At 38.2% G+C, this 24,514-nt stretch overlaps 1 protein-coding gene across 1 annotated transcript in view; it reads left to right on the top strand.

Annotated features, from left to right (window-relative positions):
• The window catches only part of LOC109418097 (neurotrophin 1), a 113,636-nt gene extending 90,565 nt beyond the window's left edge, over positions 1-23,071 (top strand). Inside the window, exons 4-6 of the mRNA XM_029870882.2 lie at positions 11,611-11,751; positions 11,825-11,980; positions 20,796-23,071. Coding sequence (XP_029726742.1) covers positions 11,611-11,751; positions 11,825-11,980; positions 20,796-21,918 — 1,420 coding nt within the window. The 3' untranslated portion in view covers positions 21,919-23,071. The remainder of the gene's footprint in view (positions 1-11,610; positions 11,752-11,824; positions 11,981-20,795) is intronic.
• Positions 23,072-24,514: the final 1,443 nt, after the last annotated feature.

The raw sequence follows: 24,514 nt of genomic DNA, 5'->3' as shown, positions 1-24,514 counted from the left end.
AACTGTGACGGACTTGACGGGAAATCACCATATACACGTGAGAAGTAAAATGCGTGAAACTTAGCGCCGCCACGCTGCTTCGCCATCTGCTTGTAATCCGCCCGGGTCTCTGGAGATGATCGAAGGTTTCCGTTTTGGAAATAAGGGTGTGTAAGCAGGCGGGAACCGGCTGCGCACGTTGCAATCACGGTTATTGATCACACATGTCTCAATAGCTAGTTGATGTGCTAGAGACGAGAGCTGGGTAAGATGCGCCTTATTATATCAGGTTTAATTTGCAGTGGTGTCATCGACGTTACTCCAAGTTACTCACAGAGTAACCAGTTCTTGAAATTAAAAGAAAAAGAACTTTTATCTCCTATTAGAAACAGTTATTTTTGTAAGTTTTGGTTGTACTCACACGTGCAAAAAATGCTCTATGATATTGAGACTTCCACAGATTCCTATAAAAGTCCCTTCAAATAAAAGATATTCTTTGGGAACTCTTTCAAATATTCGTTCTAAGAATTCTTAAAAAAAAATTATTTGTTTTGTTTTTTATTATTCATGAATTTTAACTTAGGCTAATTCTTCACATTCAAAAATTTATTGAAGGATTATGCTGGATATTCTCCCAGAAATACCTCTACGGACTTTTTGAAAACATCTATTAATCATTCATACGAAAATTTTCTCCAGAGGTTTCTTCAGCTCCTTACAGGGATTAAAGCAGACATTTGACAAGCTATTGTTCGAAAAATTCTAGACAATTGCGCATGGATTGCTTCAAAAATTTCTCCAAGATTTGTTCCAAAAATCTTTCAGTAGTTTCATCATATATTCTTTGTGAGATCTCTTCAAAAATTATGTATGGTTTCATTAAGAAACCATTGATGTATGTTTTCAGAAATTTGTCCAGTGGTTCCTTCAAAAAAAATTTCGCCACGAAAACCTTCGGAGATCTCTCTTCAGAAATTCTTCCAATACACTGCCGTGAATCGCAAGTCAGTCCCATATGTAAAAAGTAGGCATTGAGAAAATGGACTCTGAAGTTTTCAAATTCGATTTCTATATGAAACTTCAAAAAATCGCCATAATTTAAAAACTTCTGCGATCATCATGGAACTTTCACACATTGCTTCGAACATCAAAACGTAACAGTAAAAAATATAAAACTGGCTAAAACAGTGCTAGGTACTGTACTGGAGGGTACAGTAGTTCGTAATGGGACTAACTTGCGATTACATTTCATTATGGGACAATCTGACTTGGTGTTGTTTTTCAATTTTACTGAACAAACTATATATTTTTATTCACGCAGCTGAAAGGTCATCCGATGAAAGACTGAAAATGGCCATTAACTCATTTTTGTCCAAAATGCAGATGGGACTGACTTGCGATTCACGGCAGTACAGCTTCCTTTAAAATTCCCTTCAAATTTTATTATACATTATTTTCAGAACTCCTCTATAAATCTCGCTGGGATTCCCTCCGAAATTGATCCTTGGATTCCGTTCAGAAATTCTAACACTGATTTCCGATGAAAATTCTTTTTGATCATCTTCCGTGAACTGTCTCAGGAAATCTTCTATAGTTTCTTCAAGTATTTCTTCTTAAGCGTCCTCCAGAAATTTCTCTAATATTATTCTTAGGAAACTAAAGACATTATCCATCGAAAGAGACGAACCAGCCAAGGGCTGAAAGTTTCTCAAATAAAGATAAATCAATCAATCAGACATTATCCACGGATTCTTTAACAAATGATTTAAACGATACCTCAAAATTCCATCTGAAATTTTTCCAAAAAAAAAACTTTTAGAAATTTTTGTACAGATTCTCTTAGAGATTCTTCCAAAGTTTTCTTAAGAAATTCTTCCAGAGATTCCCTTAGAAATTTCTCTGGGGATTTCTACAGAAATTCCAAACGAGATTCATTCAGTAATTTGTCCAAGGATCGCTTTCAGGATTGCTCTTCGGTTCTTGAATTTATTAAAGTTGAAAAAAAAAACTCCCCCGGTGGTTTGTTCCCAAATACTAAATGGAATTTTTCCAATTTTTTCCAGGACTTCCTTCAGATAACTCCTTTAGATATTCTTTTATGATTTTTTCATGAATGCATATTCCGAAAATTTTCCGTAGATTTCTTCAAAAATTCGAAAAAGTCCCTCAGCTATTTATTGAGGGATTGCTCTAAGCATTCCATTGAAAATTCCCACATGAATGTGTCCAGGAATATCTCCTGGGATTCAGCTAGAAAATCCAGAGTTCAAATAGAGATTTCTTCAGGATTTTTTTTCCTGAAATTTCTACGGCACCAAGGAAAATTCTACAAATTTCTCCACGGATTCTTCAAGGATTTTATCCTGCAATAATTCCGAAGCATTTCTACAGGAAATCCAATGAACTATTTCAAGAATTTTCTATCTCATACAGAAAAACTTGTAGTTAGAAGACACAGAATGTTGCTAATTGACAAATTGAGGGATGATTTTTTGAAAAAAATCGCGTTCTGGTGGGATTCGAACCCACGACCCCGTATTCGCTAGACCGGTGCTTTAACCAACTAAGCCACAGAACAGGTGATAACTCTGCGGAATAGAAAGCCAAACTGAACCCGAGCCCTCACCATGAACATTCACTTTTTCAAGAACCATCTATCTCTCTTTCGGCTTAGATGTCAATCCACAACACAGCCTCGTTTGTGCCCAACAACTACAAGTGAGAGCGTATTATTTTTATTTGAAGCCGAGACTTACTCTCGCACTCCGCATACCTAGCCACCAAGCAGTCTGTTTGCTGGTGTCTAATTCAGTATGCGTCGAGAGCTCGGCACGGTCGCACGCTCCACGACCAACTGCGCCGATGACGCAAAGGTAGGGTACACTGATATATGTTGCCCTTTACTGGCATTTACCAGGTTAGCTGGTATGTCATAAACATACAGAAAAACTTGTAGTTAGAAGACACAGAATGTTGCTAATTGACAAATTGAGGGATGATTTTTTGAAAAAAATCGCGTTCTGGTGGGATTCGAACCCACGACCCCGTATTCGCTAGACCGGTGCTTTAACCAACTAAGCCACAGAACAGGTGATAACTCTGCGGAATAGAAAGCCAAACTGAACCCGAGCCCTCACCATGAACATTCACTTTTTCAAGAACCATCTATCTCTCTTTCGGCTTAGATGTCAATCCACAACACAGCCTCGTTTGTGCCCAACAACTACAAGTGAGAGCGTATTATTTTTATTTGAAGCCGAGACTTACTCTCGCACTCCGCATACCTAGCCACCAAGCAGTCTGTTTGCTGGTGTCTAATTCAGTATGCGTCGAGAGCTCGGCACGGTCGCACGCTCCACGACCAACTGCGCCGATGACGCAAAGGTAGGGTACACTGATATATGTTGCCCTTTACTGGCATTTACCAGGTTAGCTGGTATGTCATAAACATACAGAAAAACTTGTAGTTAGAAGACACAGAATGTTGCTAATTGACAAATTGAGGGATGATTTTTTGAAAAAAATCGCGTTCTGGTGGGATTCGAACCCACGACCCCGTATTCGCTAGACCGGTGCTTTAACCAACTAAGCCACAGAACAGGTGATAACTCTGCGGAATAGAAAGCCAAACTGAACCCGAGCCCTCACCATGAACATTCACTTTTTCAAGAACCATCTATCTCTCTTTCGGCTTAGATGTCAATCCACAACACAGCCTCGTTTGTGCCCAACAACTACAAGTGAGAGCGTATTATTTTTATTTGAAGCCGAGACTTACTCTCGCACTCCGCATACCTAGCCACCAAGCAGTCTGTTTGCTGGTGTCTAATTCAGTATGCGTCGAGAGCTCGGCACGGTCGCACGCTCCACGACCAACTGCGCCGATGACGCAAAGGTAGGGTACACTGATATATGTTGCCCTTTACTGGCATTTACCAGGTTAGCTGGTATGTCATAAACATACAGAAAAACTTGTAGTTAGAAGACACAGAATGTTGCTAATTGACAAATTGAGGGATGATTTTTTGAAAAAAATCGCGTTCTGGTGGGATTCGAACCCACGACCCCGTATTCGCTAGACCGGTGCTTTAACCAACTAAGCCACAGAACAGGTGATAACTCTGCGGAATAGAAAGCCAAACTGAACCCGAGCCCTCACCATGAACATTCACTTTTTCAAGAACCATCTATCTCTCTTTCGGCTTAGATGTCAATCCACAACACAGCCTCGTTTGTGCCCAACAACTACAAGTGAGAGCGTATTATTTTTATTTGAAGCCGAGACTTACTCTCGCACTCCGCATACCTAGCCACCAAGCAGTCTGTTTGCTGGTGTCTAATTCAGTATGCGTCGAGAGCTCGGCACGGTCGCACGCTCCACGACCATCGGCGCAGTCATCGGCGAGTCATCGGCGCAGTTGGTCGTGGAGCGTGCGACCGTGCCGAGCTCTCGACGCATACTGAATTAGACACCAGCAAACAGACTGCTTGGTGGCTAGGTATGCGGAGTGCGAGAGTAAGTCTCGGCTTCAAATAAAAATAATACGCTCTCACTTGTAGTTGTTGGGCACAAACGAGGCTGTGTTGTGGATTGACATCTAAGCCGAAAGAGAGATAGATGGTTCTTGAAAAAGTGAATGTTCATGGTGAGGGCTCGGGTTCAGTTTGGCTTTCTATTCCGCAGAGTTATCACCTGTTCTGTGGCTTAGTTGGTTAAAGCACCGGTCTAGCGAATACGGGGTCGTGGGTTCGAATCCCACCAGAACGCGATTTTTTTCAAAAAATCATCCCTCAATTTGTCAATTAGCAACATTCTGTGTCTTCTAACTACAAGTTTTTCTGTATGTTTATGACATACCAGCTAACCTGGTAAATGCCAGTAAAGGGCAACATATATCAGTGTACCCTACCTTTGCGTCATCGGCGCAGTTGGTCGTGGAGCGTGCGACCGTGCCGAGCTCTCGACGCATACTGAATTAGACACCAGCAAACAGACTGCTTGGTGGCTAGGTATGCGGAGTGCGAGAGTAAGTCTCGGCTTCAAATAAAAATAATACGCTCTCACTTGTAGTTGTTGGGCACAAACGAGGCTGTGTTGTGGATTGACATCTAAGCCGAAAGAGAGATAGATGGTTCTTGAAAAAGTGAATGTTCATGGTGAGGGCTCGGGTTCAGTTTGGCTTTCTATTCCGCAGAGTTATCACCTGTTCTGTGGCTTAGTTGGTTAAAGCACCGGTCTAGCGAATACGGGGTCGTGGGTTCGAATCCCACCAGAACGCGATTTTTTTCAAAAAATCATCCCTCAATTTGTCAATTAGCAACATTCTGTGTCTTCTAACTACAAGTTTTTCTGTATGTTTATGACATACCAGCTAACCTGGTAAATGCCAGTAAAGGGCAACATATATCAGTGTACCCTACCTTTGCGTCATCGGCGCAGTTGGTCGTGGAGCGTGCGACCGTGCCGAGCTCTCGACGCATACTGAATTAGACACCAGCAAACAGACTGCTTGGTGGCTAGGTATGCGGAGTGCGAGAGTAAGTCTCGGCTTCAAATAAAAATAATACGCTCTCACTTGTAGTTGTTGGGCACAAACGAGGCTGTGTTGTGGATTGACATCTAAGCCGAAAGAGAGATAGATGGTTCTTGAAAAAGTGAATGTTCATGGTGAGGGCTCGGGTTCAGTTTGGCTTTCTATTCCGCAGAGTTATCACCTGTTCTGTGGCTTAGTTGGTTAAAGCACCGGTCTAGCGAATACGGGGTCGTGGGTTCGAATCCCACCAGAACGCGATTTTTTTCAAAAAATCATCCCTCAATTTGTCAATTAGCAACATTCTGTGTCTTCTAACTACAAGTTTTTCTGTATGTTTATGACATACCAGCTAACCTGGTAAATGCCAGTAAAGGGCAACATATATCAGTGTACCCTACCTTTGCGTCATCGGCGCAGTTGGTCGTGGAGCGTGCGACCGTGCCGAGCTCTCGACGCATACTGAATTAGACACCAGCAAACAGACTGCTTGGTGGCTAGGTATGCGGAGTGCGAGAGTAAGTCTCGGCTTCAAATAAAAATAATACGCTCTCACTTGTAGTTGTTGGGCACAAACGAGGCTGTGTTGTGGATTGACATCTAAGCCGAAAGAGAGATAGATGGTTCTTGAAAAAGTGAATGTTCATGGTGAGGGCTCGGGTTCAGTTTGGCTTTCTATTCCGCAGAGTTATCACCTGTTCTGTGGCTTAGTTGGTTAAAGCACCGGTCTAGCGAATACGGGGTCGTGGGTTCGAATCCCACCAGAACGCGATTTTTTTCAAAAAATCATCCCTCAATTTGTCAATTAGCAACATTCTGTGTCTTCTAACTACAAGTTTTTCTGTATGTTTATGACATACCAGCTAACCTGGTAAATGCCAGTAAAGGGCAACATATATCAGTGTAATTTTCTATCTATTGATGTATATAAGTTTAGCCAGGCGGTTTCTCAAAAAAATCTTGAAAAATACGTCCACAGTTTGATCGAGGAATAGCTTCAGGAAATCCTCCTAGAAATTTATTAGAGAAAAGAAAACTTCTCCAGGAGTTTCTCCAAAGTTCTCCCGAGGTTTCCATGAAGTTCTACAGGATAATATCTTGTAGATTCCTTCAAGAATATCCCTGGGATTTTTTCAGATATTTCCATAGTGTTGCATTCAAGAGTACTTCATGTGATTTCTACAGGAATTCTAATGAAGATTGCTCCAGAAATTCTTTCAGAAATACCTGCTTTGATTCCTTCTTTAATTCCTTCAAAAATACCTACGTCTTCATAATTGTTAAGAGATTTCTTCAGAAATTCCAGAAATTCAGGATGTGTTTACAAGGTCTTTCATGAAGTTGTTCAGAAATTTTTCTCAAAGTTTTCTTAAAAATCCTAAAGAGATTCATTCGGAGATTCTTCTAAAAGTTCCTCCAAAAACTTGAGATATTTCTTCAAAGATGCCTGCAGAAATTTCCACAATGATGTTTGTTAAATTGCTCCTACGGTTCCGTAAGATATATCTCATGGAATTTCGTCAGAGATTTCTGATGAAATTGTTTCAGATATGCCTTGTCATAATTTTTCTAAGTTTTTTTTTTCCAAAAAATTCACAAAAAATTCTAAAATTATTATCAACTAAAGAAATGAAAAATTTCTGAACAAATCCCAAGAGAATGGTCCGACAGAGATTCCTGGAGGAAATTTTTAATGAATTTCTGGAGTGTTTTCTGGACAAAATTTCTTAAAGCAATTTCTGGAATTATCATTGGAGAAATTCTTGAATGCATGCCTGGAATAATACTTGAAGAAACACTTTAAAATCTTTATTATCAAAATCACGGGAAACTTCTAGAAGAAAAACACCGGAAAAATAGCTTGAATTTTTTTGGAGATTCCTAGAGAAATCCTCAGAAGGTATCTCTTAAAATGTCTGCAGAAATAGCAGACAAATGTACTGGTGAAGTTCTCGAAGAAATCTCTCAATAAAATTCTTAGGGATTCCTGGTGGATTTTTTGAAAGAATCCTTGGAGAAACTCCTGGAGATCCTGAAGATACCTCTTGAGGAATTCTTAGAAGAATTTCTTGAACAATATATGAGGGTATTAGTACACAAAAATCCCTGAAGTTGCTACTGTTTTTTTTACCAATCGCTTTTGAAATTTCTCAATACCTTCAGTAATTATTTAGAAAAATATTTTGGGAGTTTCTTTGCAAATTTGTTTTTGTTTTTTCTGAAATATTTTCTGTAAATCCTTTGGGGATTTCTACATCAATGCCTTCCGGAATCCTGTCCTCAATTTCCTTGAGGTATCTTTTGGTAATCCCTTTAAAAATTCCTTGCCGACGAAATTTTCACATTTTTTGTTTTGTAATTTTTTTCTGTAATTCCCACGAGTTCCTCAGACAATTTCTATGTAAATTCTTTAGTGATGATCTTTTTTTTTTGAAAATTTCCTTGGCCATTACTTCCGAAATTCCTTCAAAATCTCCCTGATGAAATTTTAACGACAACTCCTTTAAAAGTTTCTCAGACAAATATCTTTGAGTTTTTTTTTAGGATTCCTTTAAAACTAATCGTTGCCAATATTTTCAGAATTGTTTTGTCAATTCGTTCGGAAATAGTTTAAGAAATTATTTAGCCGACTTTTTTTACGGAAATACCTTCCGTTATATTTATGCGGAGTTCATCGGTAATTCCTTTACGATTTTTTCTCTCATTTTTGTTGAAGACCCGTTTGAAATTTACTTTTAAATTCATTTAGCAATTTCTTTTGGGAAACCTTTTCGAAATTCTTTCAGCGTATTCCTTGGGAAGACCTTCTAAAATTTTCTTGTGAATGCTTGCGAAAACTTTTATTGCAATTTCTTTGTTAAACACTATTGGAATCTTTTTCCGATTTTCCTTTAAGAATTGCTTTGGCAACTCAAGAACTAGCTTAATACCAGTTTTTATGCTATACATAGTTTGCTTGAGTGTGGTTTGTTCCATTCTTGTACAGATTAAATGTTTGTGGGTAAATATCATAGGCATTCCTTCAGCAATATCGTTGTCATTATTTTCGGAAATTTTTATGAAAACTCCCCGGGCAATTCCATTGGGAATTGAACAGGCAGTTTTCGGAATTGTTTTCGGACTTTTTCTGTGACATTTTCTATAAGAAATTGATATGATAATTCCATTCTGAGACTCCTCTGGCTATTCTTTTGGAAATCGCAATGACTTAACATGTTTAACATTTCTTCGAAAATTCATGTTTTACAGTAACTCTTTTGGTAGTTTTCTCGGAAATTTCTTTGGGTTTTTTATCTGCATTAACAAGAGTTTCAGCCCCAAGCTAGTTCATCACGGGGATGTTTTTTTTTTTTAATTTGTTCGGAAATTTATTTGAGAATTCATCCGGCAATTTCTTTGGAAATTCCTTCACGAAATTTCTTCGACATTTCCTTTGGAACTCCTTCAAAAGTTTCTTAGGAAATTTCCTCAAAAAAAATTTTGGCACATTCTTTATAAAAATATTTGATAATTCGTTTGGAATGTTCCTTCAAGAGTAAACTTGGCAATTTTTACTAGACATTTCATCAGCAAACCTCCTACGGTAGTTTTCTGTTATTTTTTTTTGTATTTCTCAATCATTTTTTTTTAATTGGTTCAGCAGTTTTTTTTGGTAGTTTTGCAATCGTTTTGGCCATTTAATTTTTTAAAATTATCCAGCAATGCCCTTGCCAATGCCGGTTTTAATAATTAATTTGGCAATACTTTGATGATTTTTTCTGAAAATTTGGCAGGATTTTTTTTTTGTAAATCCTTTAGGAATTTCCACATCAGTGGAATTCTTACTTTTAAAAATTTTTTGCAGAAGGAATTTACATGTTTTTTGTGAATTCCTTTTCGACAATTTCTTTGTGAATTCTTCAAATTCTGCCGCGACAGATTTTTTCAAAATGTCCTCAGCAATGTCTTTCTACCGTACTTCGAAACTTTCTTTAGGAATTTTATCAAAAAATCCTTTGAAAATTTGTCAGGCAAAATCTTCAAGTTTTTTTCGGGATTTTCTTGAAAAAATACTTCGGCAACGGCAATTCTTTCAAGATTCTTTTGGCAATTCCTGCGAAAATATTTCTGTAAATTAATCAGCCGGTTTCGTGGATTATTCTTTCGGAAATGCCTACAATTTTCGCTTTGAGGGATCCTTCGGTAATATCTTTGGGAATTTCTCTGGCATTGTCTCTGAAAACTCGTTCGCAAATTACTTTTAAATTCCTCGGACTATTCTTTGGAAATCCTTTCCGACATTCATTCACGTATTTTTTGGTAGAATCTTCAGAAATTTCAACAGTTTCTTATGGTATAACTTGCTTAAGAGTGAATCGTTTCACTCTTGCACAGTAAACATGTTTAGAAGGAACTCTGGTAAGTATTCCTTCAGAAAATAACTTTGACGATTTCTTCGGAAATTTCTATGGAAACTCGGCAGCAGGGATGCCAGATGATTTTTTGAAAAATACGTATTCCTCTTTTCAAAAATCTGTATCCCATATAAAATTTGGGTGAAAAATCTGAATCCCATACAAAAATAAAACAACCCCTCTAGTTCAAAGAATCTGTATTTCATATAAAACGAATCATGTACGGATGCTCAAAAATCTGTGTAACACAGATAAATCTGTATATATGGCATCCCTGCTCGGCAGTTGCATTGAGAATTTCTCAGGCAGTTTTTCGAATTTCTTCTGATTTTTTCTGTGACAGTTCCTACAAGAATATCTTTGGAAATTTATATGTAAATTCCATTTTCAGATTTCTTTGGCTATTCTTTTGGAAATCGCAATCCCGTTGTAAATTCCTTCTGGAAATAATTTGTTTTAACATTTCTTCACCAATCCCGATTAGAAATTTCAGTATTTCCAATGCAACTGTGCAAGAAATACCTATAGGAATGACCGAATGAATTCACAAAGAAACTGTCAAAGGAATTTCTAATGAATATTTGGAAAGAGTTGTAGAAGAATTCCTAGCGCAGTTGCCTTCAAATTTTCAAATCGATGGGGAATAGAATTTCTAATAATTTTGCCGTGGAAGCTGCTTATGGTTATCTTGAACCAAATTATTAGGAATTGATGAACAAGTCGATGAAGGATTTTCCATTGCATGAACAACAACAACATTTTTTTAATGAATTTTCCAAACCACTTTCCAAAAAAAAAATTGCCATAGGAATGGCAATTTTCGGAGGAAAAGTTAATGTATACAAACAATTTTTGCATGATTTTTCAATGAAAATGTTATCTAAGAAATTGCCGACGAAATTTCCATTCCTTGAAAGTTCTTCACACACAAAAATTTCCATAGAATGTAATTCTAAAGAAATTCTAAACTAATTCCAATTAAACTACCGAAGATATTCCCATTTTTTGTCAAAGGAATAAACATAAAGACACCGAAGCAATTACAAACCAAATTCCCAAGTAAATTGGCGAAGGAGTTCTGAAAGAGTTGCCGACAAAGGTTGTAAAAATCTCAAAGAAATTGACGAACAAATTTTAAATTCATTAGTGGAGGAATTCACAAAGGCATTGCCGAAAGAATTCTTTAAAAATTGCCTTAGAAAAATATTAGTTTGAACAACGGATTTCAAGACTCCACTTGTTCAGTACTCTTTGCAATTATCCGATTCGAACTGAAAAATCATCTCTTTCCGTTGAAGCAGCCCCTAAAAACGGCGCATTTCATATCAACTCCCCAGGTATAGATAGATTCACACACCTCCCAGCTTGCCTAATCAATAGAGGATGTACTATGACGCGCATCGGTTGCAATGCAGTGATGCTACATTGTAACATTAATTGATCAATTTTCTATTTATTGAATTTTCGCACTGAGTTGACGTCCGTCCGCCAGTCGGTCGGCTCGTATCGCTTGAGAATCGCGATATTGCGTGATCCATCCGGCGAATTTACATGTGTATTTCGAGAACTTTCCCTCTGTGGCTTCTTCGTACTCACGTGTGTGGAGTACAACTATCATCAACGCGCGCGCGTAAACAATAATTGATTTAATGTGTTACTGGAAATTCACGTGCTCCAATTTTTTTTTGCTCGATTTTCTCCCACAGGCCTCAGATTATGAACAGCATCAACCGGCACCGGCGAGCCATGGGAGCCCTGCTGGCGGAGTACATCGACAAGAGTAACGAGTTCGACAAGAATGCCTTCGAACCGGAGGACATCGAAGCGGGGATCAACACCAAACTGACGTGAGACCAATTTCCTAGATATCGCCAAATTTTGACTACTGAATATGGTAATTTCCCTCGAACCCTATTTTAGGAAACGTTCGGATGATCCGTCCAAGTCCGGCGGTGGCATGTGTCCGAGCATTATTCGCTACGCGCGACCGCAGAAGGCTCGTTCCGCTACCGGCGAGTGGAAGTACATCGTAAACACCGGAGAGCACACGCAAACGCTGCGGCTGGAAAAGTGCACGTAAGTTTGAACTTTTTAACTTGTGAAGAAAGGGTAATTTTTTGCCTAAGGGGTCGATGGTCCAAATGGAATGCGGAACTTCAGGGATTGACAACGTGGACTGAGCGTTTGTTCAAGTCTCTCGATTGAATATAATTGGTAAACGTATCCGGCTCATTGAAGTTCGTTGAAAGTGTGAGGAAGCGCTTGTTAGCAACCCGTTACCTGTTTTGAGCATGTACTAGCCATCAAATAACAAGTGTTCAACCAAGGATGAACGTGTATTCTTGTTTCCTGAAGCAAACACAAATGAAAACTGTGAATTTAGGTTGTTTACACCTTTATGAAACAACGAAAAACAAAATCAAAAATCTTATCCTTTAGATCTGCTATATTGAGCAACTTGATAAACATCCTAGATGGAACCAACAGAAACTCTATATAGACTGTCCCAGAAAGTATGGACGCACCTTTTCTTCAGTTGTCTAGGCCTGATTCGGGGTTCGTTTTGGCTGTTTCTCCTTATAGGCTCCAAAATTCAAACGTGCTTTGCGATGATGGTCATATCCTACTCTATGTGATTTAAAAGGTTTTTATGAGCTCAAATGCCAGCATTATACGTTAATCCAAATGATATTTCACTAGAAATTTCTCAAAGGATTTTTTTTTTTGAGTCTTGCATGAGAAATTTCTCCATGAGTTTCTCCAGAAATGCTTAAGTTATTCCTTCCGAAATTCTTAAAGAGGTTCTTCCAAGAATTAAAAAAAAAACTTCCACAGAACCCTTCAGACATTCATTTAAAGTTTTCTCCAGAATTTTTTCCTGGGATTCCTTTACATAGCTCCCTGGAGATTCCTTCAAAAATTCTATATAAGTTTCCTCCATATGTTTGTTTGAGTAGTTCTTGAAGAAATTTACTTAAGATTTCTTGCAAAATTGCTTCATGCATTCCTTCACAAGTTATTTCAGGAAGTAGGCCTTAAATTTACCAAGTTGTTGTTGTTGTTTGTTTATTAACAGGGATATTAACCTTTTATGGGTCATTCATCCCGTAATCTATCAAGTGTTCGTTCAAAAACTCCTCCAACATTTTCTTTAGAATTTCTATTCCCTCAAGCATTTCTCCTCAAATTTCTCAAAGAATTCTTGTTGGTTGGGAACACTTGCTAGGAATTCCACCAAGTGTTTTTCGTGCAGTTTCTTTGGGTATTTTTTCCGGTAATCCTCCTGGAGTTTTTCCAAGAACTATTTTGAAATTTATTCAGATCTTCTGAGAATTATTTATGAAATTCCTGCAAAAATTATTCTGACTTCAGCAATTCCCACAGATATACTTTCAGAAGTTTTTGCTTGTTTTCCTTTTGAAACTCCTTCCAAAATATCTCCAGAGACTTCTTCAGAATTTTGAGGATTTCTTCAAAATTTTCACAAAAAATTTCTACAAATGTTTACCGATGGAGTTTTTCGGAAACTCCTCTATTTTTTTTTCAAAAATCCTACAAAGATTCTTTTGGAAACTCTCTCAAGGGTTCCTCCAGACGGGCTTGGTGGTCTAGTGGCTACCGGTTCTGATTTATATGCAGAAGGTCCCGGGTTCAATCCCTGGCCAGGCTTGTCCGCACTCAGCGCATGAAAATTCTGCTCTTTTGATTTACACCACCAAAACCATCGTATCAATACAATCTTCCTACCTTATCTGATAGAAGGATGTTGAAATATCCTAAATGTCATTTGGAACTGTCAAAAAATTGCACCGCAGTGTCACACTGTGCGCGCAAAGAGAATTTCACCCGGGTGAATTCACCCCAGTGATTTTCTCTTTGCACGCTCAGTGCGGCACTGCGGTGCGATTTTTTGACAGTTTGAAATGACATTTTGGATATTCAAACATCCTTCTATCAAGTAAGATAGAAATATTACATAAATACAATGGTTTTGGTGGTGTAAATCAAAAGAGCAGAATTTTCATGCGCTCAGTGCGGACAAGCCTGTACCCTGGCCCGTCCCTTTCCTCCTACTTTGTATCTTTCCATATACTATCTCTCTGCTCTCTACATATACTACTCATGTATATTAACATGTTCATAGCCATCGCTAGAACAGAAACGGGTTGAAAAAACCGTTTCCCTTCCTTCCATGCTTTTACAGCACAGTGTCTCAACCCTATTAGAAAACGCCTACAAGTTATGCAATCAAGCGAACTGTGCCGCACATCTTCAAAATAATAAAAACACACGCGTGGTATCCACACACCAATGTGTGAACCTTCTACCAACCAATTCCCACCAACACTCCAACATCCGCATGAATTTGTGCTGGCGTAGAGGTACACTGAGGCAAAAATACTTAGGAAGAACATTAGAACCCCTTATGATTTGGCGACACTACGATTATTGTTGAAAGACATACATTTCGCTTATGATTTAGAAGGGGAAGATCAATATCAAGCCGCTTAACGATATCTTAAGTTTCTCTTATGAATATCGTTGGATCAAAATTATAACTATCGTACGTTTGCTCTTATTGGATTCAACTTCGAAAACTTATGGAAATCAATATTAACAATTATGAATATCATGCCGCAAGTGGAATAATATTCGTATTTCTATTTTATGGTTTTTTTGGTGAATTAATTTTGTTCAATCATGCCATGTCATGTTTCTTGAATTACCGCGTAAGTAAAACGATCGATGGATCACTTGAAATAAAAATACAAGAAGCGAGTGCACATTCATTCATGGATGCAAGTTTGCATGCCCAGCAATTTGTGGAGAAAAAAACTTCCTTCTTTTCACTTTAAACTCAACAAATAAACTTGCTTCTTTTCACTTTTATTAAAACGTGGAAATCGATTAAGAGGCCGATCGTGTTATTTCGTGTATTTCAAGATTTGTCGTTGATTTTCGAAGAGTTTATCGACACTTGGGAAATTCGAATAATTTGATTCCATGTCCGATAATTCCGAAAACAGCTCTGTGAGTACTGGATGTTCGTCTAAAACGCAGCTTATTGGAAATCATACCATCACTGTTACAATTTTTATAGATTTTAATTATGATTTTTTCACAACCATGCCGCTTATATCAATCATAAGTTGTAGCTATGGAACGCGTGTTCAACAACTATAAAGTCAATAAGCGAGTGTTGAAATAGACAAATCGCCCGTTTGTAAGTTTCGAGTTATGAAATTCCTAAGTATTTTTGCCTCAGTGTATGTTCGGCCAGATGTGGATACAAACGATTGCAATCATCAATTCCTTACCCTTCCCCACATTGACCTGGAACCTGACGTGGCAGGCGCCATTGTCGCCTAAAATAGAAGATCACCAACGCTCACACACTGAAGATGCCTGCTAGTCCCCGGCAGATATCTCATTGGTTCCTTGTGTGAGTGTAGCTGGCCCGGCGATACTGGAGTAGGATCTACGGGCGGTCATTCAAGCTCAAGCTCTCTCAAGGCACTATGGGGGATTCCCATACAAGCAGGCGGACAAAAATATTTTCGTCATATTTTCGAGGATTTGTTAGTATTCTGTAGTTGGTTCGACTAAAATATATTGTTTATGAACATTTTTAAACATCACGACCATGAAAAGGGCGTATTTTCAATATGGTCAAATAACTGATAATATATAAAAAGTTTAAATTTGTTTTATTTTTTAAATTTTTGTTTTGTTTTTTTTTGTGCTTAGAATGATCAACAGTTACTTTCAAAAATGAATTCCAAGTGAATTTGCTTAGAATGTTTGAGAATCGTTGTTTAATCTCAAAGGGTGCGCCCGGGCGGTCTCGTGCGTAAAAACGCTGAATCTCCCAAGACCGCAATTTCACGCAGCATTTCGCATACAAAATCATTAGAGTAGACCTTAAGCTTGACCATAAACTGATTTTGAGCCTGGGAATGTTTGGGAAAAAAAAAGATGCCGATTATCAAAATTTGAATCTCATGCCTTTTTCAACTTCTTCTTGTACCTTTTTATCATACAATGGTTCAATTATTTCACAGAACCAAGTGTTTGTTGGAAAGCTTGCTTCATTATTTTACCAATGATGTATTGAAACCAATAGATAATGATGATAATAATTAGAAAATATCGATTTGAAATTATGTGTTGTTTGTTTTTGCGAAAATTACATTTTTTAGCTTTACTCTACTTTGATACTCAATATCTTTGTAACTACATCAGCTAGAAACTTGAAATTCTAGATTTCTCTCAGTTTATATATTTGTTATCGCGATAGAAAATTTCAGAACAAGCATTAGTGGAAGTCACTTTTCTGATTTTTGTCCGCCTGATATCCTATAGTGCAAGGGTTCCTCCAACAATTTCTTGCGATTTTTTTCCTATAGAAATTTCCACTACGTTATATTTCAGAAATTGCTCCTGCGGTTCCTTCAGAAATATCTCCACCCTGATAACCAGTAATCGTATAAGATGTTGCATAAGATATAAAGTGGAAGCCATATGTGTGCATGTCTCCATTTAGGCGCATATAAATTGTACGCATATCGCCTCCACTTTAACAGCTTATTCAACATCTTATACGATCACTGGTTGACTGGGCGGGTAATATTACTGGAAGAATCCCTGAGGGAATTTCTGAACCAATTCTTTAGGATTATTAGAATATACCTTTGGGGATTTCTACCAAAAATTCTCCAATTTTTTTCTGGAGGGATTCTTGGACAGAAATTTCTAAAGCATGCCTAGGAGAATACCTGATTTTAAAGAAAAATTGCTTCAACAATTTCTTGGGAGGTTTTTGGAGGAAACCCTAGAGGAATTTTTGATAGGAAATCTTTTACAAATGTCTGCAGAAATTACAAACAAATGTATCGGTGAAATTCCTGAAGGATAGTCCCAATGATTATTTGAGGGATAGGGATGCCTGTACCAATTATGGCACTACCTAAGGAAAACTATTTGTACAAAATTAACGAGAAGATCAATGAATGTCATCAATATGTCAAAAGATAGCTTAGTTTCCATACTTTACAGGAAAAAAATAGAAACGAAGCCAAAACTACTTTTAGTATTTATTACATCGTGTGCCAATGATAGGAACCCTGTACCAATTATGGCCACATTTATTAACTTCGGTTCCTTTTCGTACTATTTGCATACATTCCTTATGGGACTCACCATGACTGGTACACTATGGCGAAAAAGTATGCAAGGAAGCTGAAATTTCAAGGAAAATTATTTATTTCTACCATAATTTGAGCAAAATGCGGAGTTTAAATGAGTGCGATCATCTCTTCTGAACGTGATCTGTTGTTCTCAAAATTTGTCTTGTTGATTTACATCGTTAAAGGGTAAAAATTAACTATGGCGAATAATTGGTACTATAGCCATAATTGGAGCACTTACCCTACGTGGAAAATTTTCTGAAGAAATATTTAGAAAAAACTCCTGCACACGCTTATGGAGGAACACTTAAAAAGAATTTCTAAGAAAAATTTGTGATGGAAATCCTACTGAAATAAAAAAAAAATCACGGAGGAACTCTCTAAAAAAACTCTTGAAGCAATTTCTGAAAAAATACAATGTTTTTTTTAGAATCTGGAAGAACTGGAGAACCCTTAGCATTTAAATGCAAAAGAATAGATTCTGCAGTTATTTATGCAGGAATTGCTGAGAGAATCTTTTTTTTTTTGAAAATGTACTGCATTATCACCGATGAAATTTTTGAAAAAAAAACACTGGAGGAATCTGTAGAGATTTTTCTAGAAGAATTTTTAATCCATCAGCGCGCGCGCCGTTGTAAAAAGTACAACACTACCAAAAAACCTCGCTCGTCGTATACAGCACGAGCGCGGTGCAGTTTCAGCTGCTTGAAGGCGCGCGTCCTGGAAGGTTAAAGAAATGCCGGAAAGAAACCCTGGATACATGGTGTATGACCTGAAAGAACCTCTGGAGAAATTCCAATGATAAACGTTGAAAAAGTTTCTGGGAAAATTTCTGAATGTCTAAAGATAACCCCTAGAACAGTTTCTGGAATAATCTCTGAATCTCTGTGAAAAATAAATCCGAAAATTGTATCTTCTGAAGATTTTTTTTGAGGAATATCTAAAAAAATTGAAGAAATTCTCACAAGAATTTCAAGAGAAATTTCTGGAAAAATCCAGCAGAAATCCCAAATAAAAACTCCTGGAGGTAAGTAATTCTGGTAATATGCATGAAATCCACGAAATACCTGTATGAGCTACTGTTGAAATCTTTGAGAAAATTTCTCAAAGAATCCCGGAAGAAGACTCAGGAGGGATTTCCCAAGAAATCCATGGATTAGTTTCAAGGGTAATCTTTTGAGAAAGTTCTTTGAAAACTCCTCAAGACTCAAGACTCAGGACTCAAGAAAAATAGCTGGAAAGATTCTTGAAAAAATCTCTGGAGGAGTTCTTGGTGAATTTTTTCGCAGACATTTTTGGACAGGAATGCATTTTAAAGGAATACCTGCGGAACTATTTGGAGGAATTCTTGCTGAAATCGTTCTCGGAAATCCTGCAAGAATCTTCATTCCATGAATATTCCGGAAAATAAATCCTGATAGAATCCCTAAAGGAATATCAGGTGATGTCCTTGATGGTAACCGTGGAGAAAAATCTAGTGAAGTTTAGGCGAAGAAATACATTCTTAAACTCAAAAACAAATACATTGCATTTGATAAACTAAAAAATCTAAATTCCTGCAAGAACGCCCCTTCTGCTACAGGTGTAGCAGATTACTCTAAATGTGCGCAAGCATTGTCACATTCTTTACAATGAATAATATTACACAATAAATTAAGATTAGAGAAGGCGGAGTGAACATCGCACGCTAATTAGAAGTATTAAATAGGATTGAAACCAAACGAGGATAGCAGCGCCGATAATTGTAAGTTGAGATAAAATTGTTTCAATTGCTGCTACTCTTGTATTGCTTGCTGTATTGTTACTCTTAAGACGGTTTGCAAAACCTCTTCAAGAGAGGTCCACTTTGCCGACAGGTGCTCTTAAAGAGGTTATCAAGAGGTTTTGATGTATGAATAAGGTTTATTGCAAGTTTTATAAATTGGTCATGAAAATCTCTGATAGAGTCAAACAAAACTTAAAATGCAAGGCGGTCAATCAAGCTCAAGCTCTAGCTCATTTATCATAGAAATGAAGTTAGAGAGTTTACTTTAACAATATCACCAAAAGCATTCATTCCGGCCACGCTCGCATAAAATCCCAAGCATCAATGAATGCTGAACAGTGAGAGTATTAGCTGAACAATAGCAGGTTAGTGTTGTCAATGGCTGAACACAATGACAGCTGAATATTGGTCTGAAGTATGGCTTGTTCAAACCCTTTACTTACATAGATGGCTGAATATCAAGTTGAATAAAATATTAATCATCTGGGTAACCAGTTTTAAAACATACACCAACAATGCAGAATTAATCATCTGTTGTTCAACCTTTAATCAACTAATTTTTGACAGCTAACCCAAGCATGGTTTTCATGGAGTCCACATCGCTTCTTCAGCCTCAATACAGACCTAGATCAACTTATGTTCTTGATTATTCAGGCACAACAATTAATGCTCTTGTTTTCGAGGGTTTGTATACAATTGTGTGTGGTGTAGAGGCTAAGGTGAGCGACTATAAATCAGGATGTCTGAGTTCAATTCATAGTTTTCCCACAGATTAATTTATACATTCCTAAACATCTCTTCTAGAAATAGACGCAGCTAATGGTAAAAATAGGTTCACGGCAGTGTTTTCATTTCATTTTTACACAATTAATAAATTTAATTGATAACTGATTAAGCGCATTTTAAGCCTTAAATCAGCCTTCCAATGAACCTCAAATCAGCTAAAGGTTGAATAAAAACACCAACATTGGATCTTTAGGAGCTGAATAAAGGATTGTACCTCTTGTGCTCAAGCTCAGCTTTTGTTCAAATGAAGGCTGAATTAAAAAAGTTGGAGAAACGTTTGTATAGCATAAAATTGTTACCTGAGATGGGTAGCCTATGAGAAACTGTTAAAAAAAAAACAGACAATTACACCGTCTTCGACCCTGCGGTCTCTACAGACTGAACATTACTAACATAATAACAACGGACAACACATATACATATAACACCCAGTGGCCCAGTGGAGAATTTTCCGTTCGACGAAAAGTTTTCCCCGACTGGAGCGGGAATCGAACCCACACTTCGAGGCTTACGAGACACCTAAACGACTGACGCCGCTAGTCACTCAGTCACGAAGCCCACCGTGCTCTTAATACAGCACATCCTTAACAAAAGGCCTCCGACTTAACGTTCCTCCAAAAGTATTATGGAGTTAATAGTTGGGGGAGGTATTAGTCTATGCATTTGTTTAAAAGCTGGTGATAGACCCACCGCACTTGCTGTTTAATTGGTTGTAAACTTGTTGCTTATGAAGGGTTCAGAACGTTATGGGAAGGAGTGCAGGGCTTCAGCATATTTAAGCGGTTCAAGAATAAGATTCAAGTCAAGGAACGGGTCAAGGAAGGTTTAAGATGGTAAAGAATGGAAAAGGCAGGCCAGAGAGAGAAAGAGTTTAAGGAAAGAACAAATTTTTGGTGAGTTTTGGTATGAATGGAGTTTCCAAAAGGACTGAAGAGGAACAAACACGAACGAAGTTGGCGAAGTTCCGGCAGTCTGCCGAAAAAAAAACCTATTTGAATTCATTCGTTGAGACGAAGTTTCAAAGGCCATCCATTTCAATTATACCTTAAAAGTCAGAATTTTCCAGACAGATGTAGGAAAAATCACATTTATTAACAGAGTTATCCATTTAAAATAATAGATCTAACATTGCCTCATTTTTCCTACTTCCTAGAACCCCATCGGATAGCTGCACTTACCTGACCGACAATTTCCGCTCCCGGTGTGTTCAGATATACAATTACCACCGATTGCTCAGCTGGGACACGGCCCGAGGTCTTCACGTGGACATTTTCAAAGTGCCGACATGTTGTTCTTGCCACATCGATGGATACCGAGAGGCTTTCCCACCATTCAACGGCGGAGGTGGTGGAGGCGGTGGAGGAGGAGTAAGTGAGTACGATTCCAAGAGCGACTCTTATGAGGATCCTAACATTGCTGCTACCAATAATGTGATACGGAATACGCAGTACAGTACGTTGAAGTTTGATAATAATGATGAGCCAGAAAATGTTGAAGACAATATTGCCTATCACTTCGCCAACGGATTCCAGCGGATGAAACCGCCAAAGTATGATAACGGAATTCTGATTCCGCCAAGTCCTCCACCACATCAGTTCACGAAGAATCGCTACGAACGGCCGAAGCTCGTACCACCGAAGAAGCAGAATCTGGCTCACTTCATCCCGCCACCGATTTTGGACACCTACCTCAGCCCACCTCCGAACGAAGTCAGTCATTACACGCCATTCAAACGAGGTCCACATTTTACCAACAGCAATACTCTGAAGCGGACTGCTCAAGTTCAACCAGCACCGAACCGACTTCCCATCCGCAAGCAAATCAACGTGGATCAGAATATCGCTGAAACGGATATCCGGATCAACCAGGTTCAGGTGATGCCACCAAACAAACAGGATCGTCTCCCTCCGACACAAGCCACCGAGAAGCAACGAAAACGATACACCACCACTCAACAGACTCCAGCGATCAAGAAGGAGAAGCCTCACTATCAACCTCGACCCAAACAGCAATCTTCCAAACCGACCTCCATCATCCCGGTGACCTCACCTCCAACGACCACCACTACGGCGGCCACGACCAACGGTCACCAGCGGATCAACTACAACTACCATCCGATCATTGACTTCTTCGGAGAGGAGGAAGCCCCGGAACTGCCGGAGCAAATCGACCGCATCGGTCTGAATAGCGGAGGAGGCAGTGGGTCCTCTTCCATGAACAGTTGGACACCGATGGTGCACAGTAGCCAGGTGCGACCCATGAGGATACCTATCTGAGTGTCGCCGAAAACCTTCTCCCTTTTCGCCTTCTTTTTAGTATAGCTTAATAATTTATTGAAACGAACGCGCCACTGGGGGTGTTCCGGAGGCGATTACTGTGCGATGAACCATGGTGTTTGGACTTACATGTCTGAGGAACTATGTCTCAATTTATGCATCATTGTGTCATGAAATCCAGAGGTTTTCGCACTGATGGCCGAATGATATTTGGCAAAATGACAATTGTTCGAATGGCAGAAACGACAAATGGCCAGAAAGACAAAAAAACAGAATGCATATTCATGTAGTAGTTTTTCCACCATGACTTTCAAAACATTAATTTTCTTCGGAACACTCAACTCACCACTGACTGATTACTAACTTGGTGGTGAAGTGAAACCGTTCGAAACTCGAAAGCTTTGTGCTTGAAAGCTCCCGACCGCTTAATACTCTCCCCATTGCTCTCACATATCTTTTAAACGATTTCAACAACCGCTCAAGCGACGAACTCGCTTTGCTCTCTTTCTTCTTTCTGAGCCGACTTTTCGATCGGCTGTGAAGAAATCTTACTGAGCTGTGCTTGTTCTCCATAGCCCCCAATGAAACGTTTCACCGTGGTGGACGTTTGTTTCTCTCTCATGAAACAACGAAAACTTTCGAACAGTTCGGAAAGTTTTCGACCTCCTTCCCTAATAAAAGCCTTGCATTATGCGGCGCTTCCGCGCATAAGTTAGTTGCTCAAATTTCGACCTTTCGTACTGCTCTAAACTACCCTAACTACCTGTTTGAAAAAAGGAAGCACACATCGATCGCGTTTTGTGTTCCGCAATAGCTGTGTAAGAAGAATACCCCGTAACTAGTGTTTAGTGTTAAATTTTAATTTTATTTATGAAGAAACGAGGACCGGCCAGGTGACATTGACTACGGTGTTCGATGGCCGAATAAAAACCAACAATTTTGCGTTGTTTTAAGCATTAGATCGAGATTGAAAATATGTAGGTTGATTGAATGGAGAAATACATTCGCTGTGATTTAAGGTGGTGGTTGATTTTGTAAGCTGAAACTGTCCGAAATCAATCTATACAAAGCTGGTTACTCAAGGTTTCCAAACTTCAGTGCCCCTATACTGGCACGTCCCCGTGGAAGTGACTTCAATATTGCGCCTAATTGAGAATTGGAAACATCTTCAGAAAATCTTTGAGGAATTCCTACAGAAATATTCCTTGGGTCATGGAACAAAAATTCGTGCATGTATTTTTTCAATTATTTTTGAGGACTCCCGAAATTTTATCAGAATTTCCATCAACAGTTTTTTTTTGGAAACTCTCCCGTTCTTCTAGTAATTTTTAAACCTAGGAATTTCTCCGAAGATTCCTTCGAACGATGCAATTCTTGAAGAAATTTTTCATTGAGATTATGAGTTTTTTTTAGAAATTCCTATAAGGTTATCCCGTATGAATTCCGACATTTTTAAAGAAATTCTTTCAGAAAATTTTGCTGGAATTACTTCAGAGGTTTGTTCGAGTGTAACTACATAGAATCTCTCAGACATTCATTTGGAAATTCTTAACGAAAATCCTCAATAGATTCTAGTAGTTCAGGACTCTCGAGAATGTCCTCCAGCAGGGATTGCTTAGAATTTATTCAGACTTTTCTTCAGGGTTTCTTTCAGAGTCTTTGTTTTTGTATTGCTTCAGGGAATTTGCTTCAGATTTCCTATGCAATATCTGTTGAAATAAGAATGCATATTTTGAAATTAAAAAAAAGGCTAGAAATTCTTCTATGATTATTTGTGGAAGGTTCCCGTCTCTTCTTGGCATTCCTTCGAAGATCCCTTCAACAGATTTTTTTAGATATTTCTTCAGTGGTTCTCTGAAGAAGTACTCCAGGATTTCTGCTGGATTTTCAACGAAAGTGTCTCCAGGTAGTAGTTTGTAGATATTTGTGTACTAATTCCTTCAGAAATTGCATTATAAATTTTTATAAAAATCCTCCAAAGGTATTTCCAGAAGAACAAATAATCCTAAGAAATTTATTGAGGAATTTCTTTGGGAATTCCGCAGAAGATTCGTCTGCAATTTCTGTATATATATTTTTAAAATGATATCTATAGAAGCTTATCTACGGATATCTTCAGGATTCACTTAGGGATCTGTTCAAACAAATTTCAAGCACTTTTTTCCTCAAGGAATCTAAAAATGTTTCTACAGGCATGTCTCTCTCAGGCATTCATGCAGAGCTAACATGAATTTGTTTAGGATTTTTGTTTGGGAATCTTCAGAAAATAGTCAAGAACTATTTCTGGCAATCTCCAAAGGCAAAGCTTTTAATAGATTTCTTCAGGGATTCTTTCAAGTGTTGTTTTTGCAATTTTATGTAATTTTTTGAGAAAAAAATACTGGAGGAATATCTGAAACAATTTTTGCAGGAACCCTGGGGCTCTGATGGAACCCAAGAAAATATTATTTCTGAAGGAAAGCCGCAGGAGCAATTTCTATAAAAAAAAGCAGATTAATCCACCTAGTGGTGCTAGTGCCTTTCTCGTCGAATATGTTCTCATGATCTTTCCGTCGATATACGTAAGCCGAAGTGTTCCTAAATCCTGAAAATACCT

Source organism: Aedes albopictus, chromosome 2 (assembly GCF_035046485.1).
Source record: "Aedes albopictus strain Foshan chromosome 2, AalbF5, whole genome shotgun sequence".
NCBI classification, from domain to species: Eukaryota; Metazoa; Arthropoda; class Insecta; order Diptera; family Culicidae; genus Aedes; species Aedes albopictus.
Note: the sequence above shows the minus strand (reverse complement) of the source record. Positions and strands in the feature narration are given on the sequence as shown.